Genomic DNA, 21356 nt, shown 5'->3' on the forward strand with positions numbered 1-21356 from the left:
GAGTCAGGGCGGAGGAAAAGACTTCGGGGCTACCAGGAGAGGCCCGGGGCCCCCAGAGGTCTGCCCGGCGCTCCGGGCCGCGGGCTCCTGCTACCGCGCGGCTGCTGCGGGGACTCCGCCCACCGCGGCCCGCCAATGGGCGGGGCCACGAAACCCGGTCCCCAAGGGAGGCACTCCACAAGGCCAGGGGGCAGGACGTATAGCGGCCGTGGGGGCGTGGGGAGTGCGGTGGGCGGGGGCGTGGCCTCCGCCGCCCGAGGCGCGGGTGGGCGGGGCAGAGGGGTGTAGAGGGAGTCTTGCCGGAGCTCCGCCCACCGGTTCCGCGGAGGTGAGCGACGTGGGGAAGGGACCTGGCTGTCACTCAGTGCGGGTGGCGCGGGGAGGTGTGATGCCGCGCGTCTGGGAGAGGGGAAGGAGCGGGAGGTCTGTGGAGAAGCGGGGGCGGGGGTGGGGCAGGGGCTCCCCTCCCTCCCGGCGCCCTCCAGTTCCCGGCCGAGCTCGCACATGCGCACTCATGCACACCAGGCCTGGCTTGGATCCGACCCCTTTCACTGCAGCTCCTGCCCCTCCCCTGCAGGGCTGACCTGTGCCCCCAGGGCTGTGGCTTTCGAGGACGTGACCGCGTACCTGAGCCCTTGGGAGCTGGGGCGGTAGGACCGCAAGCAGCGGGCCCTGTGCCGGGACGTGGAACGGGACAACTCTCTGGGTAAGGGTCCTACGTGGTGGTCTCCGTGAGAACCTGGGAGAGCTGTCTGGAACGCAGCGAGAAGGTTCAAGGATAGCTGTAAACATGGACTTTCAGGCCCTCGGACTCTGGCGTGTCACCTTTCCTGGAAATATGTCAGAATAGCAGAGACCAGCTTGACCTAAGCACTAAAAATAGCATCCAGGCAGAGGCTGGCCCCTGGAGTGAGACAAGACCCTCCTTCATTCCTAAACCTCCACCCGGGAATGGGCTTTAGCTAGCACCCCTGCTCCTGGCCCAGTGCTTGCAGATACCGTCCATTCATTTATTCATTTGTGAAATATATGCTTTTCTAATAGATGTCCGGCACTGTCCCTGACACGAGGGAGCCAGTGCAGAGCGGAACAGACAAGTTGCTGCCCCCATGTGGCTTCCAAGTCTGGGCAGGACCGGATCACCAAGCAAGGGATTCCTTCTGACTTTTATTCACCTGAGTTACTTTGCAGAAAAAAGAGCTTAAGGAACATATAGTCCTATCAAATTCTTCCTGGTCGTTGAAAATACACTCCCCCATCTCAGGGTGCTATCCACTAATAGAAGCAAATTCTTGTGAAGTCGCTGGATTATCTCACCTCCATTCAGTAAGAGATAAGCCCCCAAAGGAGAGACTTTTTAACGTAAATCTACATATTTGGGGTATATTTCGATGTCTTCTAAAATTATCTTGAAAACACATAAACTATTCTAGTTGTAACCTTAGATTTTTTTGGAAGTAGTTGGCGTCTTTAAAAAAACAACAGCAAATACCCAATTTACTATTTATTTATTAAATATGAAAAATTGTAAAGTCTAGTATCAGCCATATCAGCAAAAGCACCTGAATATAGTGACTGATGAGGTCTTTATCTTTCCTCTCATCTCTTCAGAGATTGCAAAAGAAAAACAAGTTTTCCTGTATTTTCGGTTTCCACAGGATTCCCCCATTTAAAAAATTCCAGGCAAAAGATTTCTCCAGCTTTGGGAAGAATTACTATTAAAAGCCCTATTGTCCCTTAACTGCCTGTATTTTAACTGCATTAGTAACATTTTTTCCTGCTTCCTTAATCCCAGCATTTTCACCTGGACTGTCATAATCTCGAAGGAGTGATTACAGGTGTTTATCAGCAGTCAGGTCCCCTCACTAAAGTCCAGCCTTGGTACAGAGCACTGGGTTAGGGTTAGATTTTGGCAAGAATACAAGGTGAGTGAGCCATGTGCCCTGCCAGTCTTTCTGCAGTGCCTGTAAATTAGCTGCCCTCCGAGCTTCTCATCTTCTTGTCTCATTGACAGGAAGCCAGCCTTTGGCTCCAAAGGCCTGAATTGCAGTCCCAGCTCTGTCATTTGCTGCTATCACCGTGACATTGACAAATCATTTAATCAAATCCTTTCTTTTTGCTGCTTAGAGCTCTTCCTTGGCTTCCCGTCGCACTTTGAACTAGATTCAAACAGCTCACCCTGGTGGGGCTCATCCAGCCTCTGCCTGCCTCCAATCTCATCTGCCCTTTGCTCACCACGTTCCAGTCTCTGCCTTTCAATTCCTGATCCTGCAGGCCTGTTCCCACCTCCCTGCCCTCACCTGGAACGTGTGCTACTATCCCCATTCCCCCAACCCCACCGCTTTGCTAGTTTCTCTTCCTTATATTTGATTTTTTTGTTTGTATTTTGGCGGCTGTCTGGTACAGGGATTGAACTCTGGACCTTGATGTTATCGACACACGCTCTAACCCACAGAGCTTACCGGCCTTCTCTTCCTTCTTAAATCTCCTTGGGGAGACTGCCTCTGTTCACCCTTTTAAAAGTGTTCTCTCTAGCTTGCCACCCTATAACACTGAGTTCAAGAGTTCAGACCTCTGCACCAGCCAGCTGCCAAAAAAAAAAAACCAAAAAACAAAAATAAAAGTGTTCTCTCTCTGTGCACTCTTGTTTCCTTGATAGTTCTCAATCTAATTAGCTTGCTTATTTTTGTTGACTTGGCTTTCCTCTGTCTCCCCCTGGATTGTAGCCCACTGACCATGTTTCCGAGGGTCACTATGGCCCAGCTTGACCTCTCAGCAGCATTTGACCTTGTTGACCATTCTGTCTTTCTTTTTTTTAAAAAAAGATGACCGGTAAGGGTATCTAAACCATTGGCTTGGTGTTGTCAGCACTACACTCAGCCAATGAGCTAACCAGCCATTCATATATAGGATCTGAACCTGTGGCCTTGGTGTTATCAGCACCGCACTCTCCCGAGTGAGCCACGGGCCGGCCGCATTCTGTCTTTCTTACAACTATGTATTGGTATCTGGGACTCATGAAACTGACATAGATTTAATTTGACTTCATATTTTAAGATTAGAAATATGGGGCTGGCCGGTTAGCTCAGCTGGTTAGAGCACAGTGTTATAACACCAAGGTCAAGGGTTTAGATTCCTGTACTGGCCAGCTGCCAAAAAAAAAAAAAAAACCCCAAAGATTGGAAATATGTATTTTGCTTAGTTACTGGCTCGCTGATTAGCTTAGTTGGTTAGACCATGGTGTTATAACACCAAGGTCAAAGGTCCGGATCCCCGTACCAGCCAGCCACCAAAAAAAAAAAAGAACATGTTAGCTTGTAGCCGTAGCCACTATGGCAGTTGAACACGCAGGCCTTAGCAAGCAAGTGTGGGAACTTACAACAGAGAAAAGTGTACAAGAAGTCGCTTAAAGAATGTCCTGCTTATCTTAAAGAAAAATGTAGACAGTTGTCATAAAGTAATAATATCTTAATATCAGCACTGATTTGGAATCACAGGATGCTTACTTCTGCTTTTGTTTTGAAGATAACAAAATTAACACAGAGATATAAGTTGTCGCAGATTTTTTTTGTTTTTTTGGTTTTTGGTGGCTGGCCAGTATGGGTTACCCTTCTTTTTTGTTTGTTTTTATTTTGGTTTTTTGTTTTGTTTTGTTCTTGCAGGTTTTGAGGTTGGGGCAGCCTGACCATGGTCAGGTAGATCATCTGGTGCCCAGACAAGATGATGCCAAGAATCAAGATAAATCAAGATTAAAAAGTTGCTGAAGCTTACACTAGAGTCAACCAATCAGAGATGTCCATGAGCTGTTCACAATCCCTAGCCCCTTACCCTTAATTTTTGCCTTTAAAAACCCATGGTTGAAAACCAGTGGAGAATTTGGATTTAAAGTGATAGCTTCCTGTTCTCCTTGCTTGGCCCTGCAGTAAAAGCCTACACTTCCTTTTTTTTTTTTTTGTCTTTAGCATTTTATTTCTCTTTTTTTTATTGAAGCATAATTGATTGTACATATTTGTGGTGTGCAAAGTTGACTGTCAATAGTTGTGCGTAATATATGATGGTCAAATCAGGATAGTTAGCTTATTCGTCATTACAATATGTAGTCATTCTTTGTGTCTATTAACCAATTTCTCATTCATTTCTCATTAACTCCCTCTCCCTCCTCCTCTCCACTTCCAGTAACCACAGTTCTGTTCTCTCCTTCTAAGAGTTCAAATTATTATTGTGATTGTTGTTTCTTTCTCTATTGTTTATTTGTTTAGTTATGAATTCAGCTCCCACTTATGAATGAGGACATGCAGTATTTCTCTTTCTGCACCCAGGTTGTTTCAGTTAACATAATTTCTTCCAGACTCATCTATGTTGCTGCGAATGGCAGAATTTCATTGTTTTTTATGGCTGAGTAGTATTCCATTGCATATATATACCACATTTTCCTTATCCAGTTGTCTGTCGATGAACATTTAGGTAGCCTGCACTTTCTTCCCTGCAAATTGTGGCTTGGCTGTGCATCAGGTGGTAACACTCACACTCTTCTCTCTCTCTCTTTCTACTTCTCCAGTTGTTTCTTTTCTGTCTTCTTCACCAACTTCTCTTTTTTTTCACCTAACCATTCAGTCTTGGCATCCCATCAGGGCTCTGGCCCAGGGGTCCTTTTCTCACTGTGTTCCCGCCACTGCTCCAATGACACCTGCCTCTTGCTATTCACACCCTGTGTAATCCTCTCCCTTTTAAGGAGTCAGGAATTCATGAAGGGTGTCACTTCTGAGATCGGTTGTAAAAAGACTGTGGCTTCCATCTTGGGGGTCCTCTTCTGCTCTCTCGCTTGCTCATCCTGGGAGAGCCAGTTGCCAAGTCTGAGGTGGCTCTGTGAAGAGGGCCATGAGATGAGGGGCCAAGGCCAGCCAACATGGACCTCCCCCATGAGTCAAGCCTTAAGATGAGACTACAGCTGTAGTCAACAGCTCAACTACAACTCCTGAACTTGAGTTAGAGGCACCCAGCTATGTGGCGTTAGGTGTCAGGTGCAGAGACCATGAGATAATAAGTGTTTGTCTTAAGCTGCAAAGTTTGGGGGCAGTTTGTTATACAGCAATTGATAACTGATACACCTTGCTAGGTGGTTTCATAGCTTCTGTGGTCTCAATAACCATCTCAGTGCCAGCACTCCTGTATTTATATTTTGCTTCTGTATTTATATAGTTGCTCTTCAACTCTTGTCTATGTGACATTTCTACCTGGATGTCTTATAAATGCCTTAGAGTCTTTATGTTCAAAATTAAACTCACCCAGCTACTTAAACATAAGTGCCATGAGAGTGGGCTTTATTGAGTCACTTCCATATTTCTAGTGCCTGGCACATAGTAAGTCCTCAGTAAATGTTGACAGAATGAATCTTCCACATCAAACCTGTGTCTTTTCCGGTATTCTCTATTTCAATAAATGTAGTACTGTCCATTCAGTTGCTCAAGCCAAAAATTGAGATTTCTCCTTGACCTCCTCCCTGTACCTCTCCAAGTTCTATAGGTTTGATATCCTAAATGTTTTTCAAATCTGCCTGTTTCTCTGCCTCCACTGTCTTCACCCAAGTCCAAGCTACCATCTTCTCTTGCCCAGACCATAGCAATGGCCTAACTGGTTTCTCTCTCTTTTTTTTTTTTTTTTTTGGACCGGTAAGGGGATCACAACCCCTGGCACAGTGTTGTCTGCACCACGCTCAGCCAGTGAGTGCACCAGCCATCCCTATATAGAACCTGTGGCCTCAGTGCTTCCAGAGCCACAGTCTCCCGAGTGAGCCACGGGGCCGGCCCCTAACTGGTTTCTCTTCATTCACTTTTTTTTTTTAAGTAAACTTTTAATAAGTATAACATACATACAGAAATGTACACAAACCAGAAATGAAGAGTTTGATGAATTTCCACCAAATGAAAACAGCCATTAAGTCGGCACCCTGAGCTGGCGGGCTAGCTCAATTGGTTAGAGCACAGTCTTACAACAGCAAAGTCACAGGTTCAGATACCTGTACCGGCCAGCCACCAAAAAAAAAAAAAAAAAAGTCAGCACCCTGGTCAGAATCGGAGTTTACTCGCACTCTAAGAGCTACTGTTGTGCCCCCTTCTAGTCACTTCCTATCTCCCCATAATCAACATACTGACCTCTAACCACAGCAGAGTAGTTTTGTCTGTTTTTGAACTTCATATCGATGAAACCATAGAATACATTTTCTTGTGTCTGGCTTTATTCAGTCAACGTCATGTTTGTAGGGCTCACCCACATGGTTGCTTGTTCCTTCCCTCCAGTAGCTGCATGGTGTTCATTATTTTTTCATTCTGGTGTGGGTGGACAGCAGGTAGTTTTCAGTTTGAGGCTGTATCTAGTAGTTCTTCTATGTGTCTAGTGACCATATTCGCATATGTAACAGAAAGTAGAAGAAGGTGAAGGGCAGAGCGGCAGCAGTCTAGGTTTGTCACTGGGAGGTGAGGATGGCACTTGTGTGCCCAAGGGCTGTGGAGGGAGCTCCAGGGACTGGTCCATAAATAGACCTGCTCTTGCTGCTGGGCATGGTGGACGTGACCAGGGCAAGCCAGACCTGGAGCTGCCCTAGCATGGCTTTTGGTCCCTTCAGAAAGACACTTTTTGCTGAGGTTCAGGCTGCTGGGGACATCTAACCTGGTTGTCTGGGAGGGTGGGTGGGGGAGGCATGCTTTTCAGGCTACCCTAGGAATGAATGAGGGGAGGAAAAAGGAGCAGGGCTCGGACTAAGACAGACTGAGCTTCTGCTCCCTGGCCCTCCATGCCCAGCCACGTGTGGCCTTGGACTGATCATTTCTCATTGCAAAACCACAGTTGCCTCCTCAGTAATGCATGAACAATGATTCCTGCCTCTCAGATGTATTGTGAGGTTGCAGACGATGTTTGCGAAAGCATCAAGCCATGCCTTGCTGTGTGATCTTGGGCAAGAGATCCAACCTCTCTGAGGCCAGTTTCCTCCCCTGCAAAATGGGGATAAGAATCATTCCTCCTTCAGTTGGTTACAGCATGCAGTTATAACACCAAGGTCAAGGGTTTGGATCCCCAAGCTGACCAGCTGCCAAAAAAAAATCATTTCTCCTCTTGGGCTGTTGTGATTAAGTGACTCAGTATATGTACATGAGACAGTGTATGTCTAGAACATAGTAAAGCACTTATTAAATGTTAATTATGGCTCATGGATAGACAGCAAGGCTGAGACACAGTGGTCTTAACCTTTTTTTGGTCATGTATTTCTCTTATAAAATGTTTTTTGAGCCCTCTGGTGTGTATTAGAAATGCTTTAAATTCATGAATTATAGTACTGATTTTGTTTAATTTAATTAAAAAAAAATTTTTTTATAGTACTGATTTTTTTATTTAAAAATAGACTTTATTTTTTAAGGACAGTTTTAGATTTACAATAAAATTGAGAGAGTAATAGAGTTCCCATATACCCCACACCCAGTTTCTCCTATTGTATTAGTCTGTTTCTGTTGCTTATAACAAAATACATGATACTGGGTAATTTATAAGAAAATGAAATTTATTGCTTATAGTTTCTGAGGCTGGGAAACCCACAGTGCAAGGAACATATCTGGTGGTGGCAGCAGTGACCCCTCACATTGCAAGATGGTGGAAGCAGAGAGAGTCGAGGGAGCAGAGTGCAACCTCCTCATTCATTCTCTCAAGGCCTTCAGAACCACACCCCTGACCACCATTTTTAATCCATTCACTACTGCATGGTCCTACAATCCAATCACCTCTTCAGTGATTGGAAAGGCTCCACCTTTCAGTTACCATAATAGGATATCCTGCACACTTCACAGTCACAGTGGGGGCCAAGTTTCTAATACGTAAAATTTGGGTGACACAATTCAAGCTTCAGTGAGTTTTGGGGGAACATAATTCAATCCAGTACACCTATTACTAATGTCTTACTAGTATGGTATACTTGTCACAGTTAATTTTTTTTTTTTCTAAAAAGATGACCGGTAAGGGGATCTTAACCCTTGACTTGGTGTTGTCAGCACCACGCTCAGCCAGTGAGCCAACCGGCCATCCCCTATATAGGATCCGAACCCTTGGCCTTGGTGTTATCAGCACCTCACTCTCCCGAGTGAGCCATGGCCGGCCCTTACTTGTCACAGTTAATAAACTGATAGTGTTACATTATTATTAACGAAAGACCAGTTTATTTGGATTTCCTTAGTTTTTACCTGATGTCCTTTTTCTGCCCCAGGATCCCATCTAGGATACCACCTTACGTTTAGTCATCACATCTCCTTCGGCTCCCCTTGGCTGTAATGGTTTCTCAGACATTCTTTGTTTTTGATGACCTGGGCAACTCTGAGGGTTGCTGTCACATTTACTGTAGGAGGCCCCTCAGTGGGCTTTGTCTGATGTCTTCCTCGTGATCAGACTTGGGATGTGGGTTTGGAAGGAAGAGCACAGAGGTCAAGTGCCATTCTCACCACATCATATCAGGGCGCCCACTGTCAACTGGAACTAATCCTGCTGATGCTGACCTTGATCGCCTGGCTGAGGTCTTTTTGGTCTGGTTTCTCCACTGTGAAGTTACCCACCCCGCCTTTGGAAGGAAGTCTCTATGTTCAGCTTACATACTTACATAACTTATTTGGAATTTTTCTGCGTGGGAGATTTCTCTCTTCTCCCCTTTATATTTATTTATTCAATCATTTATTTTTATCAGTATGAAATTATGGATATTTATTTTATACTTTGAGTTATAATCTTGTACTGATTTATTTTATTACTAAATCCATTCCAGCTTTGGCCGTTGGGAGCTCTCTTCATTCATTCCTGTGTCCCTCTAAAAACATGCCCCATCATTTTTTCTTTCTTTCTTTCTTTTTTTTTTTTGAATTTCCTTACTTCTGGCGCTACTAGATGCTCCAAGATCAACTTGTGCATTTCTTGCCTCAGTCCTGGCACCAGCCATTTCCTATCATTAGTTCACCTTTTGTTTTTACATTATGAAGCATTCACAAAAATAGAATTTTAAAAGGATGAGGTAAAGTAAAAACAAATGGAAGTTCTACATTTTTTCACATACAATGGAGTAAAACGATATAAAAGAGATACTTGTGAGAGAAAGACCACATGGCAAGTGGAAGAGGGAGTCATAGGGCTGGGGTGCAGGCAGCGGGACAGCAGCTGAAAAAGACATCAAAGCAGGTGCCCAGGCACTCTGCCATCTGCTCCCGTGAGGGGCATCTGGTAGGGTTCCTGGGATGCTGAATCGGTCGGAATGACTCCTACATGCCCACCCCACCGCTTTGGTGGCTTATGTATGAGTGAATGCAGCCTGAAACTTTAGCAAACACTGGGGGACACTTTAGATATCAGATAGCAGGAGGTGGCAGCTACAGGAGCAGTGAAGGATATTTGGGGATGATGACAGTGTCCTGGTTTCCTAAAAATGCACCAGCCTCTATAGAGAAAGTAATGTATCTCGTTTTCACCCCAAAGGGCCAGTTTGTCAAAGCCGAGTGACTACTGAGCTTAGTTACAATAGAGTATCCCCTCCCTGCCTGTACAGTAAGCTGTCTTTAGCTCCCAGGTAAAGACAATGTTCTGGGTACTGGGGTGCGGGTATTGGGGGGTTTCTGGTTCTGAAGTTTCACAGTTGGCCTGGCTGAAGCTGAAGCTCCATGTCCTGACACTCATAGAAAGAAGCGCTTGGTGTCGCTGCCCATGGAGGCTCCTCCTGTCTTCCTGGGCCTCCTCCAGGACAGGAAAAGGCCTTATTTATTTATTTATTATTATTTTTTTTTTAAAGATGACCGGTAAGGGGATCTTAACCCTTGACTTGGTGTTGTCATCACCACACTCTCCCAAGTGAGCTAACCGGCCATCCCTGTACAGGGATCCGAACCCGTGACCTTGGCGCTATCAGCACCGCACTCTCCCAAGTGAGCCACAGGCGGACCCTGAAAAGGCCATTTTTTCCGACTGCGATCAGGGCAGGCTGCCCGGCCAGTACCAGGGGATGACAGGTGCTGGGGTACCTCCATTTGCTGCAAGGCAAGTGCGTCAGGAATGGGGCGGTGACCAGCGGCCTGCCTAGGGAGGTAGTGCCGGCTCTCTGCAAAGAATATGCTGTAGCCTTTTTCTTCTGTTTTTTTATACTAAACAATCTCAAAGATACATGTCACACACACACAGAAGGCAGGTCAGCAGCATATTTTTGAAATAAAACACCTATAACAGGTGAGTGTGGGGCAGACCCTCGTCCCGAAGGCTGGACCGGGAAGCCGAGCCTGTATCGCCGCTTTATCGACCCGGACCCTCTGCCCGGAAGTTCGGCTCTCCCTTCATTAAGACTCCCGGGTCCCAGGCATGGAAGCTACCCCGGCACTCTCCCGGCGGAGTTCCCTCTGCCAGGCAGCCTTAGGACCGCGGTGCCCTCGCCCCGCTGTCCCCACCGCCCGGCTGCCCCCGCGTTCCGGGCCGGACAGGTAGGGCGCCTCGAGAGAGCCGGGCAAACCGGAAGTTGCAATGGGGTAGCCGGACAGGAAATGTGGCGACACCAGCCGGGGTCGGGGTCGGCCCTCCGGCGCTAGGGCGACCCTCCCACCTCTGCAGGGCGCGGACGGGAGCGCGCGGGTAGGGGCGGGGGGCGGGGCCCCGGCGGGGCTCCAGCCAGTCAACGGTGTCGCCCGTGGGCGCCGGGGCGGGGCAGCGTCGTTGCCTGGGCGACGCTCTCCCGGGGCTGGGCAGAGCGGCAGGTACGCGGAGCTCGGGTTGTCCCGCGGCCGCGTGGGCTACGGGATTCGCATGTGCTGGTTTTCCGCGGCCCTGGGTGTTCTTGTTTTTTAAAATTTTTTGGCAGCTACTAGCCCAGCTAGTAGCGCTTCTACTGGTTTCCTTTTCTTCTTTTTTCAGTGTTTAACATTGGCTCTGCTGTTATTCTTATTTTTGCTGACCGCTCTCACATTTCATTTCCCCTGCCGTCGTCTCCTTCCTCCTAAGGCTTCAGCTCTGCGTTGCCCTGTCTCCAACCCGGCTTAGCCATCTCAATTAGTAGCAGTTATTCTGTTCTTAGTTCAGCTGATTATGTCTCCTAGTTTTTATTATTCTTTAAGACTTGAGTTAACTGCCAGGCCAGTCTCTGGGAGTAGATCGTGATTTATTTAGTAACCGTGGAGTCCTCTCCTTACTCTGGCTCAGTGAAGCCGCCAGGTACCAGGCATGGGAGTTGGCATTTGCTGTTCCCTATGCCTGAAGCTCCGCTAAGCCTTCGTCCGTGGTAGGTAGTTCTTGCGGCAGGCTCGAGAGGTGAGTACGTCTCTAAGTGATTGGCTTATGAGCTGGATGCAGACAGCAGGCGTGTTCTGCTGGACTTGTACGGAGTTCTTAAATTTTATTTGTTGTTGTTGTTTTGTTTGTTTTTTTGGCGACTGGCCAAGTACAGGGATCCGAACCCTTGGTCTGGAGTTCTTAATTTTTAAAATTTTATCAGTTCAAAAGTCAAGAGATTTCACGTAGAAATCTAGTTCTTTTTTGGCTTTTTCGAAAAATATTAAAATTTTGGCAATACTGGGCCCCCAATTGCCCCCTTTAAACAAAATACAGATTCTTCAAGGCCCCTGAATTCTCTTTGCCCTCCTGTCTTACACCCAAGCCACTGGGCATTTATGGAGCTACCTGGTGGCTGGAGGCATTGAAATGTTTTATATCTGCTTTATTTATAGCCTCACTTTGCCCTGGTGCCTTTCTGAACTCTTTCAGGGGCTGCAATCCCCACACAGCAGCTATGGTCACCTTCTCCTAATCTGCTCAGATCCTAAAGCCAGCCTTGGAAGGAATTCCTCTCTTTCCCAAGGAGGGGTTAATGTCTTTAATATAGTAGGTCCTCAATAAATGGCCTCTAAACAGATAAAGGCTCAGATGTCATTTGGTCTACTTTAGGTTAGCCCATGGTGGGGCCCAAACCCCTGGACTCCCACAGTATCCCTGAAGTGGTTCCTTTTGCTGGTAGAGAAACTATTGCCCAGGAGTCATGACACATCCACTTTTTTTGGAATCGGTGCACTCCTGGGACTTTGTGGGGTGGAATGATTCTCTTTAGGAGTGAGTTCCCTCAGCCTGTACACCCGGCGCTGTGCCTTGCTGGCACAGTGATGGATAGTTTCATCTTTTCCAGGACCTGTCTTGAACTTGGGTTCAGTTTATAGCTCTCTGGCTTGAAAACAGAGAGCTACAAATTTGTATGCCCCTGTTCACTGTGAAGGTTGAAATGCCTGGAAATACTAACCAGAGTCAAACACTGGGGTAATTTTTCTTTCATCAAATTGACAGCAGAATCAATCAGAATCTCAGGACTCCTAAAACATCTTTAACTCTAAGAAGAGCAGAGTCGCAGACTCACATGCGACAAAGGCCAAGTGGGAACTGTGGTCATTTGGAAAGCAAGTCATCTGGAAAGTGGGGAATATGGGTCCAGCATTGCCAAATGTAATTTTTTAAAAAATCAATTTTACAAAGCTTCTCCTTAACTTTTAAATGTTGGAAACTAAGTTTAAAAAAAATTAAGTGATTAGAGTGTGGTGCTGATAACACCAAGGTCAAGGGTTCAGAGTCCCATACCAGTCAGCTGCCAAAGAAAAAAGGAAGAAAATTAAACCCTCGTGAGCCCACCCAGCACCCCTGTGAGCTGGTACAGGGGTGGGGTTGGGGGGGGGGGGGAGTTGTGCCTGTCTTGGTGGAGCAGTGAGTCTCAGAGGACTTTGGTGAGCCAAGGGCAGTGGGCATGGGAGCATTTCCTGGAGGAACCTTCCTGGAATCTGACTCCAGTACTGGGCCCCACCCCTGTCCTGACACCCAACCCCCATGCCCTGCCCGGGAGAAATGGTTTCTCATCCCAGGAAGTAAAGCACTGTCTCTGTCCTCTCATTTTGGGCCTTAGTTCTCAGGGTCTAATGGGGAACAGAGCCTGAGAGTGGGAATCTGAAGCTGCCAGGGATCTCAAGGGATCTGGGACCCATGAATAGCTGAGCCAGACCTCTTTATCCTTTCAATCCCTGAGCTGGAGTGGGTCTGGAAAAATCAGATTTATCTCACGTTTTTCAGAGGTATGGAGCATCAGGCTTGGGGGGAGGGGTGTTCCCCAGCCTCTCTGTTTCCTAAGGCCACTCTTAGAGAGAACTCTGTGCCGGTCTTGGGGGAACCCAGAGGACCCTCTGACTGTCCTGGGGGCCTTAAGTGAATCCGGGGCCCCAAGGAGACACCATAAGACCTTCAGAAGTCCTGTGTGCTGGGCCGGCCCGTGGCTCACTCAGGAGAGTGTGGTGCTGATAACACCAAGGCTGCGGGTTTGGATCCTATATAGGGATGGCCGGTTTGCTCACTGGCTGAGCATGGTGCTGACAACACCAAGTCAAGGGTTAAGATCCCCTTACTGGTCATCTTTAAAAAAAAAAAAAAGAAGTCCTGTGTGCTGAAAAGAATGTGCCCTTCCTCCTGTGAGGACAACCGTAGTGCTCTCTTTGAAACATCGAACATCAAAATCTTTCCACAAAATGCATCTTCCCATTTTTGCATTTTGGTGCCCCTGCTTGGCTGGTATCACCAAGACGTGCTGGGTAAAGCCGTTATTGTGAGCCAGCATTGCGGATCTGGGAGTCACCTCTGGCCAAGAGCAGGTGCAGCCCGGGCTCAGAACCCCAGACCCGGAACCCTTGAAGCCGGGAACCCTGTAGGGCTGTAGCTGTGTGGGGAACGGGATCCGGGAGGGACTTCCTGTTGTCCCTAATCCCAGTCTCCACCCGGCTCCCCCGCCCTCCCCGTGCAGGCTGCGGAGACTCCCTTCCCCGGGGGAGGGGGCCCCAGGTGCCCCCTCCGCCTCTACCTCAGTGAGAAGGGAGTGCTGGGGAGGGCACCTGGATCCCGAGACTGGCACGGGTGGCCAGCTTGCAGGAGGGGACGGGGTCAAAGGTGGAAGGCTTCGGCTGGCAGGAGAGAAAGGGGTTTGGGAAGGAGAAGGACATTGTCCACTGGGACTGTGAGCGGGATGAACATCCCAGGTCTGGGGCGGGTGGCTGCAGCTGCAGGGGGACTGCTGAGAGTGGGCAGGTTGATCTCTGGATCCCAGGATGGGCTGGGAGTTAGGCTGGGGCACAGGGTGTGTGTCCAGCAGCTGGTGGACAGCAGGGCCTGGATTCCACTGGCTGTGACAGGCAGGGCCCCACCTGCACCTGTTTTGTAGGCTCTCTGCAGAACTTTTTGCTCCTGATGACAGGAAATACCGATTCCGATTTAACCCGGCTTTCCCTGAGCTGAGTGCACTGAGCTGTGATTGCATCGAGATGCTTCAGCGACAAGGGGGATGACAGAAAATAGCGTTCTTTCGAAAGGAGGAAACAGAACACATCATAGAGAGTGGGACCATGAGATAGGGTCTGGGAAACTTTTTTTCTCATTGGGACCAGGGAGCTCTGGTCTGGTGTGGGGATCTTCAGGGCACTTTGGAGGTGTCCAGGAAATGCTGGCTGATTTCTTTCTGCTCCTTCAGGCTCCTGGCCAGAAGCTGGAGGGGGCTTGGCCAAAAAGAGGGAGAAGCAACTCAGCTGTTCTTTCTTGCTCTGAAACAGAAAATGTCTGCAGACGGTGGAAGCATCCAGGCTACCCAGGACAAGGAGGAAGCCCGGGAGGTATGGATGGTGGCCCGGGTGAGAGAGGCATGCCAGGGAAGGGACTGGAAGGAGAAGGGATTTTCAAGGCACGGGGTCTGGACCAGTGGAAGAGTTTGACTCACTGAGGGAGCAGGGCTGGTGGATGGGGGCACCACGGGGGGTGTTGAAGAGAGGGTGGCACAATGGGACATACCCCCATCTGGAATTTATAGTGGAACTGTTTTGCTTTGCTTAGTGCATCCTGTAGCCAGTGGCCACGTGAGATAGCAGGGGCAGTATGTGAGGGTCTTACCAGTGAGGTTTTTCTCTCTGAATGGTGCTCAAGGCACACAGGGAAGGCTTATTCTACTCTCCACTCCTCTTTCCCTGGGACCACATCTCCTCATCTCTGGGTCTGACTCTCAGTCCTTCCTGCTGTGCATGCGTGTGTGTAAAATCACCACCTGTTAGGGGACCAGGGCCTCTGGGCTTGGGGTCGAGGAGTATGAATCAGCTGCAGGTGTGTGACCTTGGGCAGGTCCGCTGGCCTCTGGGAACCAGGTGTGTCATCTGGAAAATGTGCCTGTTGCTCACACCTGTCTCGCCAGCTCACTGGGAGACTGGAAGGAGATAATAGGCGTAAGCGTCCTCTGTGAGCAGTTCAGTCCATAACAGATGATTATCATGATATGTGAAACACGAACACCCATGGCAACTAGAACCTAAGTCAGAGACCTGTGTCCTGTTGACTAGTTCTGCCAGTGGCTGTAAATATAAATAAGAACCAAGTCTTGGTTCAGCTGTTTCCACACCATATGAGTACAGAGAAGTGTTGCCACCGTTCACCATTGTCCCTTCCATCATGACCTCTCATGTGTGCCTTGAACACCCAGCCAGCCTCACGTGCCAGCATTGTCTGCTGATGCTGGATTCTTCAAGTGCATGTGGGTAGAGTAATGATAATAATTACCACCGCTGCTCTGTGTTTATCCAGAACTTTCCAGAGCTGGCAGTTCGTTTCCACTCGTTACCTGTGTGCACCTCATAACCGCTCTGTGTGGGTGGCAGAGCAGCCGAGTCTCGGAGGTTGTCCCCCTACCCCTGTGAGGGGTGTTGCTGGGTCTGGCACCCGGGCACTCTGGCCTGAGGGTCCTTCCCTTCCAAGACCCAAATGCAGCCTGGGGTGGAGGGATGGGTGCAAGTCCCCACCCGAAGGCTGGCCAGTTGCTGTGCTGTAGGTGGTGATGTGGCCTCACCAGGGGGCCTCCAGTGCAAGAGAAGTGATTCTCCTAAAACTTTTGAGCTACTGATTGTGGGCCATTGTCTAATCTCTGAGCCTTGGTGTGTTAGTTTCCTGTGGTTGCTGTGACGAGTTACCACTTACTGGGTGGCTTAAAACCACAGAAATGTATTCTCCTACAGTCCCAGAGGCCAGAAGTCTGAGATCAAGGTGTGGGCAGGGCTGTGTTCTGAAGGCTCCAGAGGAGGACCCTTCCTGCCTCTTCCAGCTTCTGAGGGCTCCTGGCGTCCCTCAGCTCCTGCATCCCTCTGGTCTCTGCCTCTGTCTTTCTGCAGCCTTCTTCCCGTGTGTCTCTGTATCTTCTCCCCTTCTTATAAGAACACCAGGCATTGGATTTAGAGCCCACCCTAAATCTAGGATGGGGTCCAGATCCCTAGGATGGGATCTCCAGATCCTTATTTACCTCTGTAAGGACCCTTTTTCCACACGAGGTCACACTCTGAGGTTCAGGGTGGATGTGGGTTTTGGCCAGTGGGGGCTGTGGGGCACTATTCCACCCAGGACCATTGATTTTCTCATATACTATAAAACAGCCGTCCACACTGCTGTGGGCAGGGTGAGGCTTGGGGGAGAAGAGGTCCCCACCCTCGGGGCACCGTGTCCCTGTGCCATGGTGGCTGGATGAATCTTCCTTGTCTTGCTGTCCTTGCTGGGGTGAGCTGGAGAGGAGGGAGCATGGCCAGCCCTGGCAGCAGTGCCTTGCGCTTGTGGAGCATTCCCACAGGCCAGGTGTCTGCCCCTCCAGGACCCTTGGACGTGCAGCTCTGGGCATCCCTCCCACTCTCCATCCAGGTGCTGATGGGGACTGTCATCCCTAGGTTCCAGGCCATGAGCATCCTTGTCAAGAAATGCTTTTTGGGTCAGAGGAAATGGTGCCCTTGGGAGCTGCTCGGGAGTCAATGCACATTAAAGTGGAGCCGGAAGAGCCGCACCCCGAGGGGGCGTCGCAGGAGGATGGGGCTCAAGCTGCACGGAGCTGGGCACCCCTAAGCCATGGCTGTAAGGAGAAGGTTCCCTTCCTGCCTGGCGGAGGTAGGGAAGGGCAGGGAGGGAGGAAGCTCAGTTTGGGTGGGGTTGAAGGTCTTCACGCTGCGAGGGGAAGAGCTCTCCTGCCATGGCTCTTCGAGGCCCCCTAGCAGCCTCAGAGCTGTCAGACCCTCTTCTTGGGTCAGTTTGGGGGTGGAGTTTGTGGGTGTCTGGGGAGCAGCAGGGCCCAGCAGGAATAGTGGGCCGACCTGAAGACCCCCCTCCTCTTGCAGCTTTCCCCTCCCCCCGGATCCCTGTGCTTTCCTGCGAGGGGAGGACCAGAGACCGGCAGATGGCCGCAGCTCTCCTCACCGCATGGTCCCAGGTGAGTGTCCCCATTGGGCTCTCTATACCTTCTCCCTCCTACCCCAGCCCCCATGTGGTACTCAGACCTTCCTGTAACTGCTGGCCCCACGTATGAAGCCAGGACCCCGCTGACCTTCCCACTTGGAGCTGGAACATGGCCAGGCCTGGCCAAGGCTGGAGGAAAGGCAGAGTGAAGTGGGGTGACAGGGTTTCTGTGAACCATCCTTTGGCGTCTGGGCTGAAAGTGGCAGCTGTTTGGAGATCCTGAGCTTTAGCTGTGGTCCCTGAAAATACTGCTTTGTTCTTGTCCTCTGCCCCAAAAAGGCTCTCCTTGGGTGGCTCTCATGCTTTATCATCAGACACAAGAGGCAGACCTCATTTGAGACACGGTTTGGGACTAGTCTGGGGTCTCACCGCACGTCTTGGCACTGTCATGCCACTCTACTGTGTCTATGACATGTCCTGGAGAGTGGGCGTTTCACCTTGTTTCAGATGCCAGTGACTTTTGAGGACGTAGCTCTGTACCTCTCCCGGGAGGAGTGGGGACGGCTGGATCACACACAGCAGAACTTCTACAGGGACGTCCTGCAGAAGAGAAACGGGCTGTCCTTGGGTAAGAACGTCCCTGTGGTGGGTGTCCAGCCTCCCGAGGCCCTGTGGTGTCAGCAGTGGGGCCTGTCCTGTGTCACCTCCCCACTTGCATCCCACTCCTCCTCCCTCCCTGCCCTCCTTCTGCTTTCTCATTGTGCATCTGGACAGTGCTGTTCTGTAGAACCTTCCACAAGGATGGAAATGCTCCACATCAGTGCTAGTATGGTTGCCACGAGCCACACATGGCTGTTGAACATTTGAATTGTGGCCGGAGCAATTGAGTTTTTAATTTTGTTTCATTTTAATCAGTTCACATTTGAGTTTAAATAGCCATATGTGGCTAGAAGGTACCATATGGGACAGTGCAGATTCGGGGATTCCACTTTTCTTCAGTGCTTTCGTAGTGCTCACTCATGCCTATAGTTTTCTCTTCCTTCTCAAAGCCCCATTTTCAGAGGTGTCTGAGCAGAGAGCTTGGCTCTGGGCTCTGGGCCTGCTTGCCCTGGTGGGAACTGGCATGAACTGAGTTCTCCAAGGCCCTGCAGACTCGGGCGTCACATCTGTTCCCAAGGGTGTGCACTCTTCTCCCAAGTGCCTTGGCCTCCTCGGTTTCTGTGATGGTACTTAAGTCCCAGGGCTTTTGAATCCTCAGTTTCAGATTCTAGTTTCCTTGACAGAATTTTATGAGGACTTATGGAAAACTCAGTGTTCATTCGTTCCTTGTCATTCATTCATTCATTCAGTCAGCACATCACCTGCTAGTCCAAGAATCCAGGGCCTTGGCAGTTCCACCCTGTGATTTTGAAGGTGGTCCTGAGACCCCCGCTGGGTCACACCAGCTGCCCCACTCACTCACTCCTTTAATTATCTCTGGTTTGCTCACCACTGTTGTTAACATTCCCCAGAGTCCAGACCAACCAGCCCAGGCAAGTCAGGCGAGATCAGAGGAACTTAGCACCCATTGGCAGCCCCACGGCAGGCCTCAGGGATGCCCTGAACCACCCAGTGGGTCTGATCATTCCTTTCCTCCCACAGTTCATGGAAGCCAGAGCCCCTCTGCTCTCTTACTGACTTGACCAAAATTCCCAGGGCCCTTCATCCCGGGGACTCTGCAAATGGGCCTTTGGTCCCTGACTTCTCGGTCTCCAGTGTCCCTGGCCCTCTTATCCCAAGCCCACCCACTTGACCTCTCTGCTCGCTCCCCTCTGCTCTCCCTCCCAGGTGCAGGTGCAGGAGGGGGCACTCCTTCCTGTTTCTGACAGTGCTGGGCCCACTGCTTAGGAGCTGTGATGACATAAAGTAGCTGTGGCCCCTCACCTGGCCTGGCTCTTCCCCCTTGACTTCTGCTTGTTCAGGGAAACAGGAGAGAGCCTGGCTCGGCACTGAGAGGAGCATCTCTGGCAGTTACTCTGGCAAGGGGACCACCCCCTTCCCAGAGGGATGTTTGGAGTCTGCTTTACGTTACCCTGCACTTCCAGAGCCATGCTCCCCCTTGCCCATCGCTCTTTGGGGGGATGATGTCCACTGCTGGGCGGCCCTGGACGCTCCGTGGTGGGCACAGTGTCTCTTTCTGCGCAGGGTTCCCCTTCAGCAGGCCTTTCTGGGTCCCCCAAGTGCAGGGGAAGGGCGAGGCCTCGAGCTCGGTCCGGCAGATGCGAGAAGAGGAGGAGGAGGAGGAGAGGAGAGGTGTGTGCCCAGGTGAGGGCCACGGGCGCCCTGGTCTCGGGATTGGGGGGTGACGCCATCCTTCCCAGGTGCCCCTTGTCCACATGGGCTTTCTCTCTGCTTTCTGTGGGTGCAGACGTTGGCCCTTCCTGGGGCAGGGCTGCCAGACCCCTCCTTGGTAGAGGGTGTCTCTTCCTTCCAGGGTTCTCCTCAGGTCCACGCCCTTCCTTACCTTCCAGAATCCAGACGTGCCTGATGCTCTGCCCTCCTCACCCCCTGGGTTCCTTACGAAAGCCTGTCCCTGGCTGGAAACCCTCTTTGTTTCTCCAGGAGCCATTGAGATGGGGCAGGAGATGCCCACCCCGTCTGCAGCAGCCCTTGGGGATGTGAAGCCCTTCAGAAACAGAGCAAGGAGGGCCCAGGGGGGCGTCCCGCAGTATGGGCAGCAGGCAGCTAGTGGCCAGAGCTCAGGGCCAGTCAGAGAGGATGGGCAGCCGGGTCCCCTGGAAGAGAGACAGCCGATACCAGCCCCGCCTGCCTCCAGTCCCCCGAAGCCCAGCGAGGAGGAAAAGGGCGCCCCAGAGAGCGGCGAGGAGGGCCTGGCTCCCGACAGCGATGCCAGTAAGAAGAGCTACCAGTGCGAGCAGTGTGGCAAGGGCTTCAGTTGGCACTCACACCTAGTGACGCACCGGCGCACGCACACCGGCGAAAAGCCCTACGCCTGCACGGACTGTGGCAAGCGTTTCGGCCGCAGCTCGCACCTCATCCAGCACCAGATTATCCACACGGGTGAGAAGCCCTACACCTGCCCCTCCTGCTGGAAGAGCTTCAGCCACCACTCGACGCTGATCCAGCACCAGCGCATCCACACCGGCGAGAAGCCCTACGTGTGCGACCGCTGCGCCAAACGCTTCACCCGCCGCTCGGACCTGGTCACCCACCAGGGCACCCACACGGGCGCCAAACCGCACAAGTGTCCCATCTGCGGCAAGTGCTTCACGCAGAGCTCGGCCCTAGTCACCCACCAGCGCACGCACACAGGAGTCAAGCCCTACCCATGCCCCGAGTGTGGCAAGTGCTTCAGCCAGCGCTCCAACCTCATCGCGCACAACCGCACGCACACGGGCGAGAAGCCCTACCACTGCCTCGACTGCGGCAAGAGCTTCAGCCACAGCTCGCACCTCACCGCGCACCAACGCACCCACCGCGGCGTCCGGCCCTACTCCTGCCCGCTCTGCGGCAAGAGCTTTAGCCGGCGCTCCAACCTGCACCGGCACGAGAAGATCCACACCAGCGGGCCCAAGGCGCTGGCCATGCTGATGCTGGGCGCGGCGGCGGGGACTCTGGCCACCCCCCCACCCACCCCCACCTAGGAGGCTGGGAGCCCCTGGGAGTCCAGGCCCCAGGGGAGGAACGAAGGGCGGGGGAAGGGACAGGAGAGGTGGGGGCACGGGGTGGGGCATGGCGGCGTGGGGGGAGCTGAGGCGAGATGGAGCAGGCGCTCTGACCACGGATTAAAGGCCTTGGAATTGGAGCAGCGGCCTACAGCTGTGTCTCACGGGCCCTGGCACGGACCCGCTGAGTGGGGGTGGGGCTTCTGGGCCGAGCACGTGTCCTCATGCTGGCATCCCTGAGTCACTGCTGTTGGCCTGGGCACCCCTTTCTTCCCCAGCCTTGATGGTGGTTGGGGTCCCTTTTGCTAAAGGCCCATTCCAGAGCGTTGGGACTGTAAATCTACAAGCAAAGGCTTCTGAGTACAGAGAGGTTTCGAAGCCTGAAGCCAGCCAGCCATTTCCGAAATTGTGGGTCCCCTGCTGCTGCCATCG

General features: G+C 51.2%; 1 protein-coding gene and 1 long non-coding RNA gene across 13 annotated transcripts; both read left to right on the plus strand.

The window, feature by feature from the left end:
* The first annotated feature begins 253 nt into the window (after positions 1–253).
* On the plus strand, positions 254–5413 carry LOC134379782 (uncharacterized). Of its 2 annotated transcripts, none has more exons than XR_010023827.1 (3): positions 254–328; positions 578–706; positions 3663–5413. It is a non-coding gene; the product is annotated as an uncharacterized LOC134379782 (long non-coding RNA). The 2 variants fall into 2 exon arrangements; XR_010023828.1 differs by lacking the exon at positions 254–328 and adding an exon at positions 369–423.
* Positions 5414–11247: 5834 nt separating this feature from the next.
* On the plus strand, positions 11248–20950 carry ZNF205 (zinc finger protein 205). Of its 11 annotated transcripts, none has more exons than XM_063099967.1 (8): positions 13819–13883; positions 14270–14427; positions 14543–14681; positions 16761–16974; positions 17202–17293; positions 17767–17887; positions 19444–19563; positions 19861–20950. In XM_063099967.1, exons 2-8 carry the CDS (start codon positions 14357–14359, stop codon positions 20901–20903), a joined length of 1800 nt encoding a protein of 599 aa, XP_062956037.1. In that variant the 5' UTR covers positions 13819–13883; positions 14270–14356; the 3' UTR covers positions 20904–20950. The 11 variants fall into 11 exon arrangements, with proteins under 11 accessions (XP_062956047.1, XP_062956048.1, XP_062956041.1 ...); XM_063099968.1 differs by having other exon boundaries at positions 19444–19551; XM_063099970.1 differs by having other exon boundaries at positions 19480–19563.
* Positions 20951–21356: the final 406 nt, after the last annotated feature.

The sequence above is a fragment of the Cynocephalus volans genome, chromosome 6 (assembly GCF_027409185.1).
Source record: "Cynocephalus volans isolate mCynVol1 chromosome 6, mCynVol1.pri, whole genome shotgun sequence".
Lineage (NCBI taxonomy): Eukaryota > Metazoa > Chordata > Mammalia > Dermoptera > Cynocephalidae > Cynocephalus > Cynocephalus volans.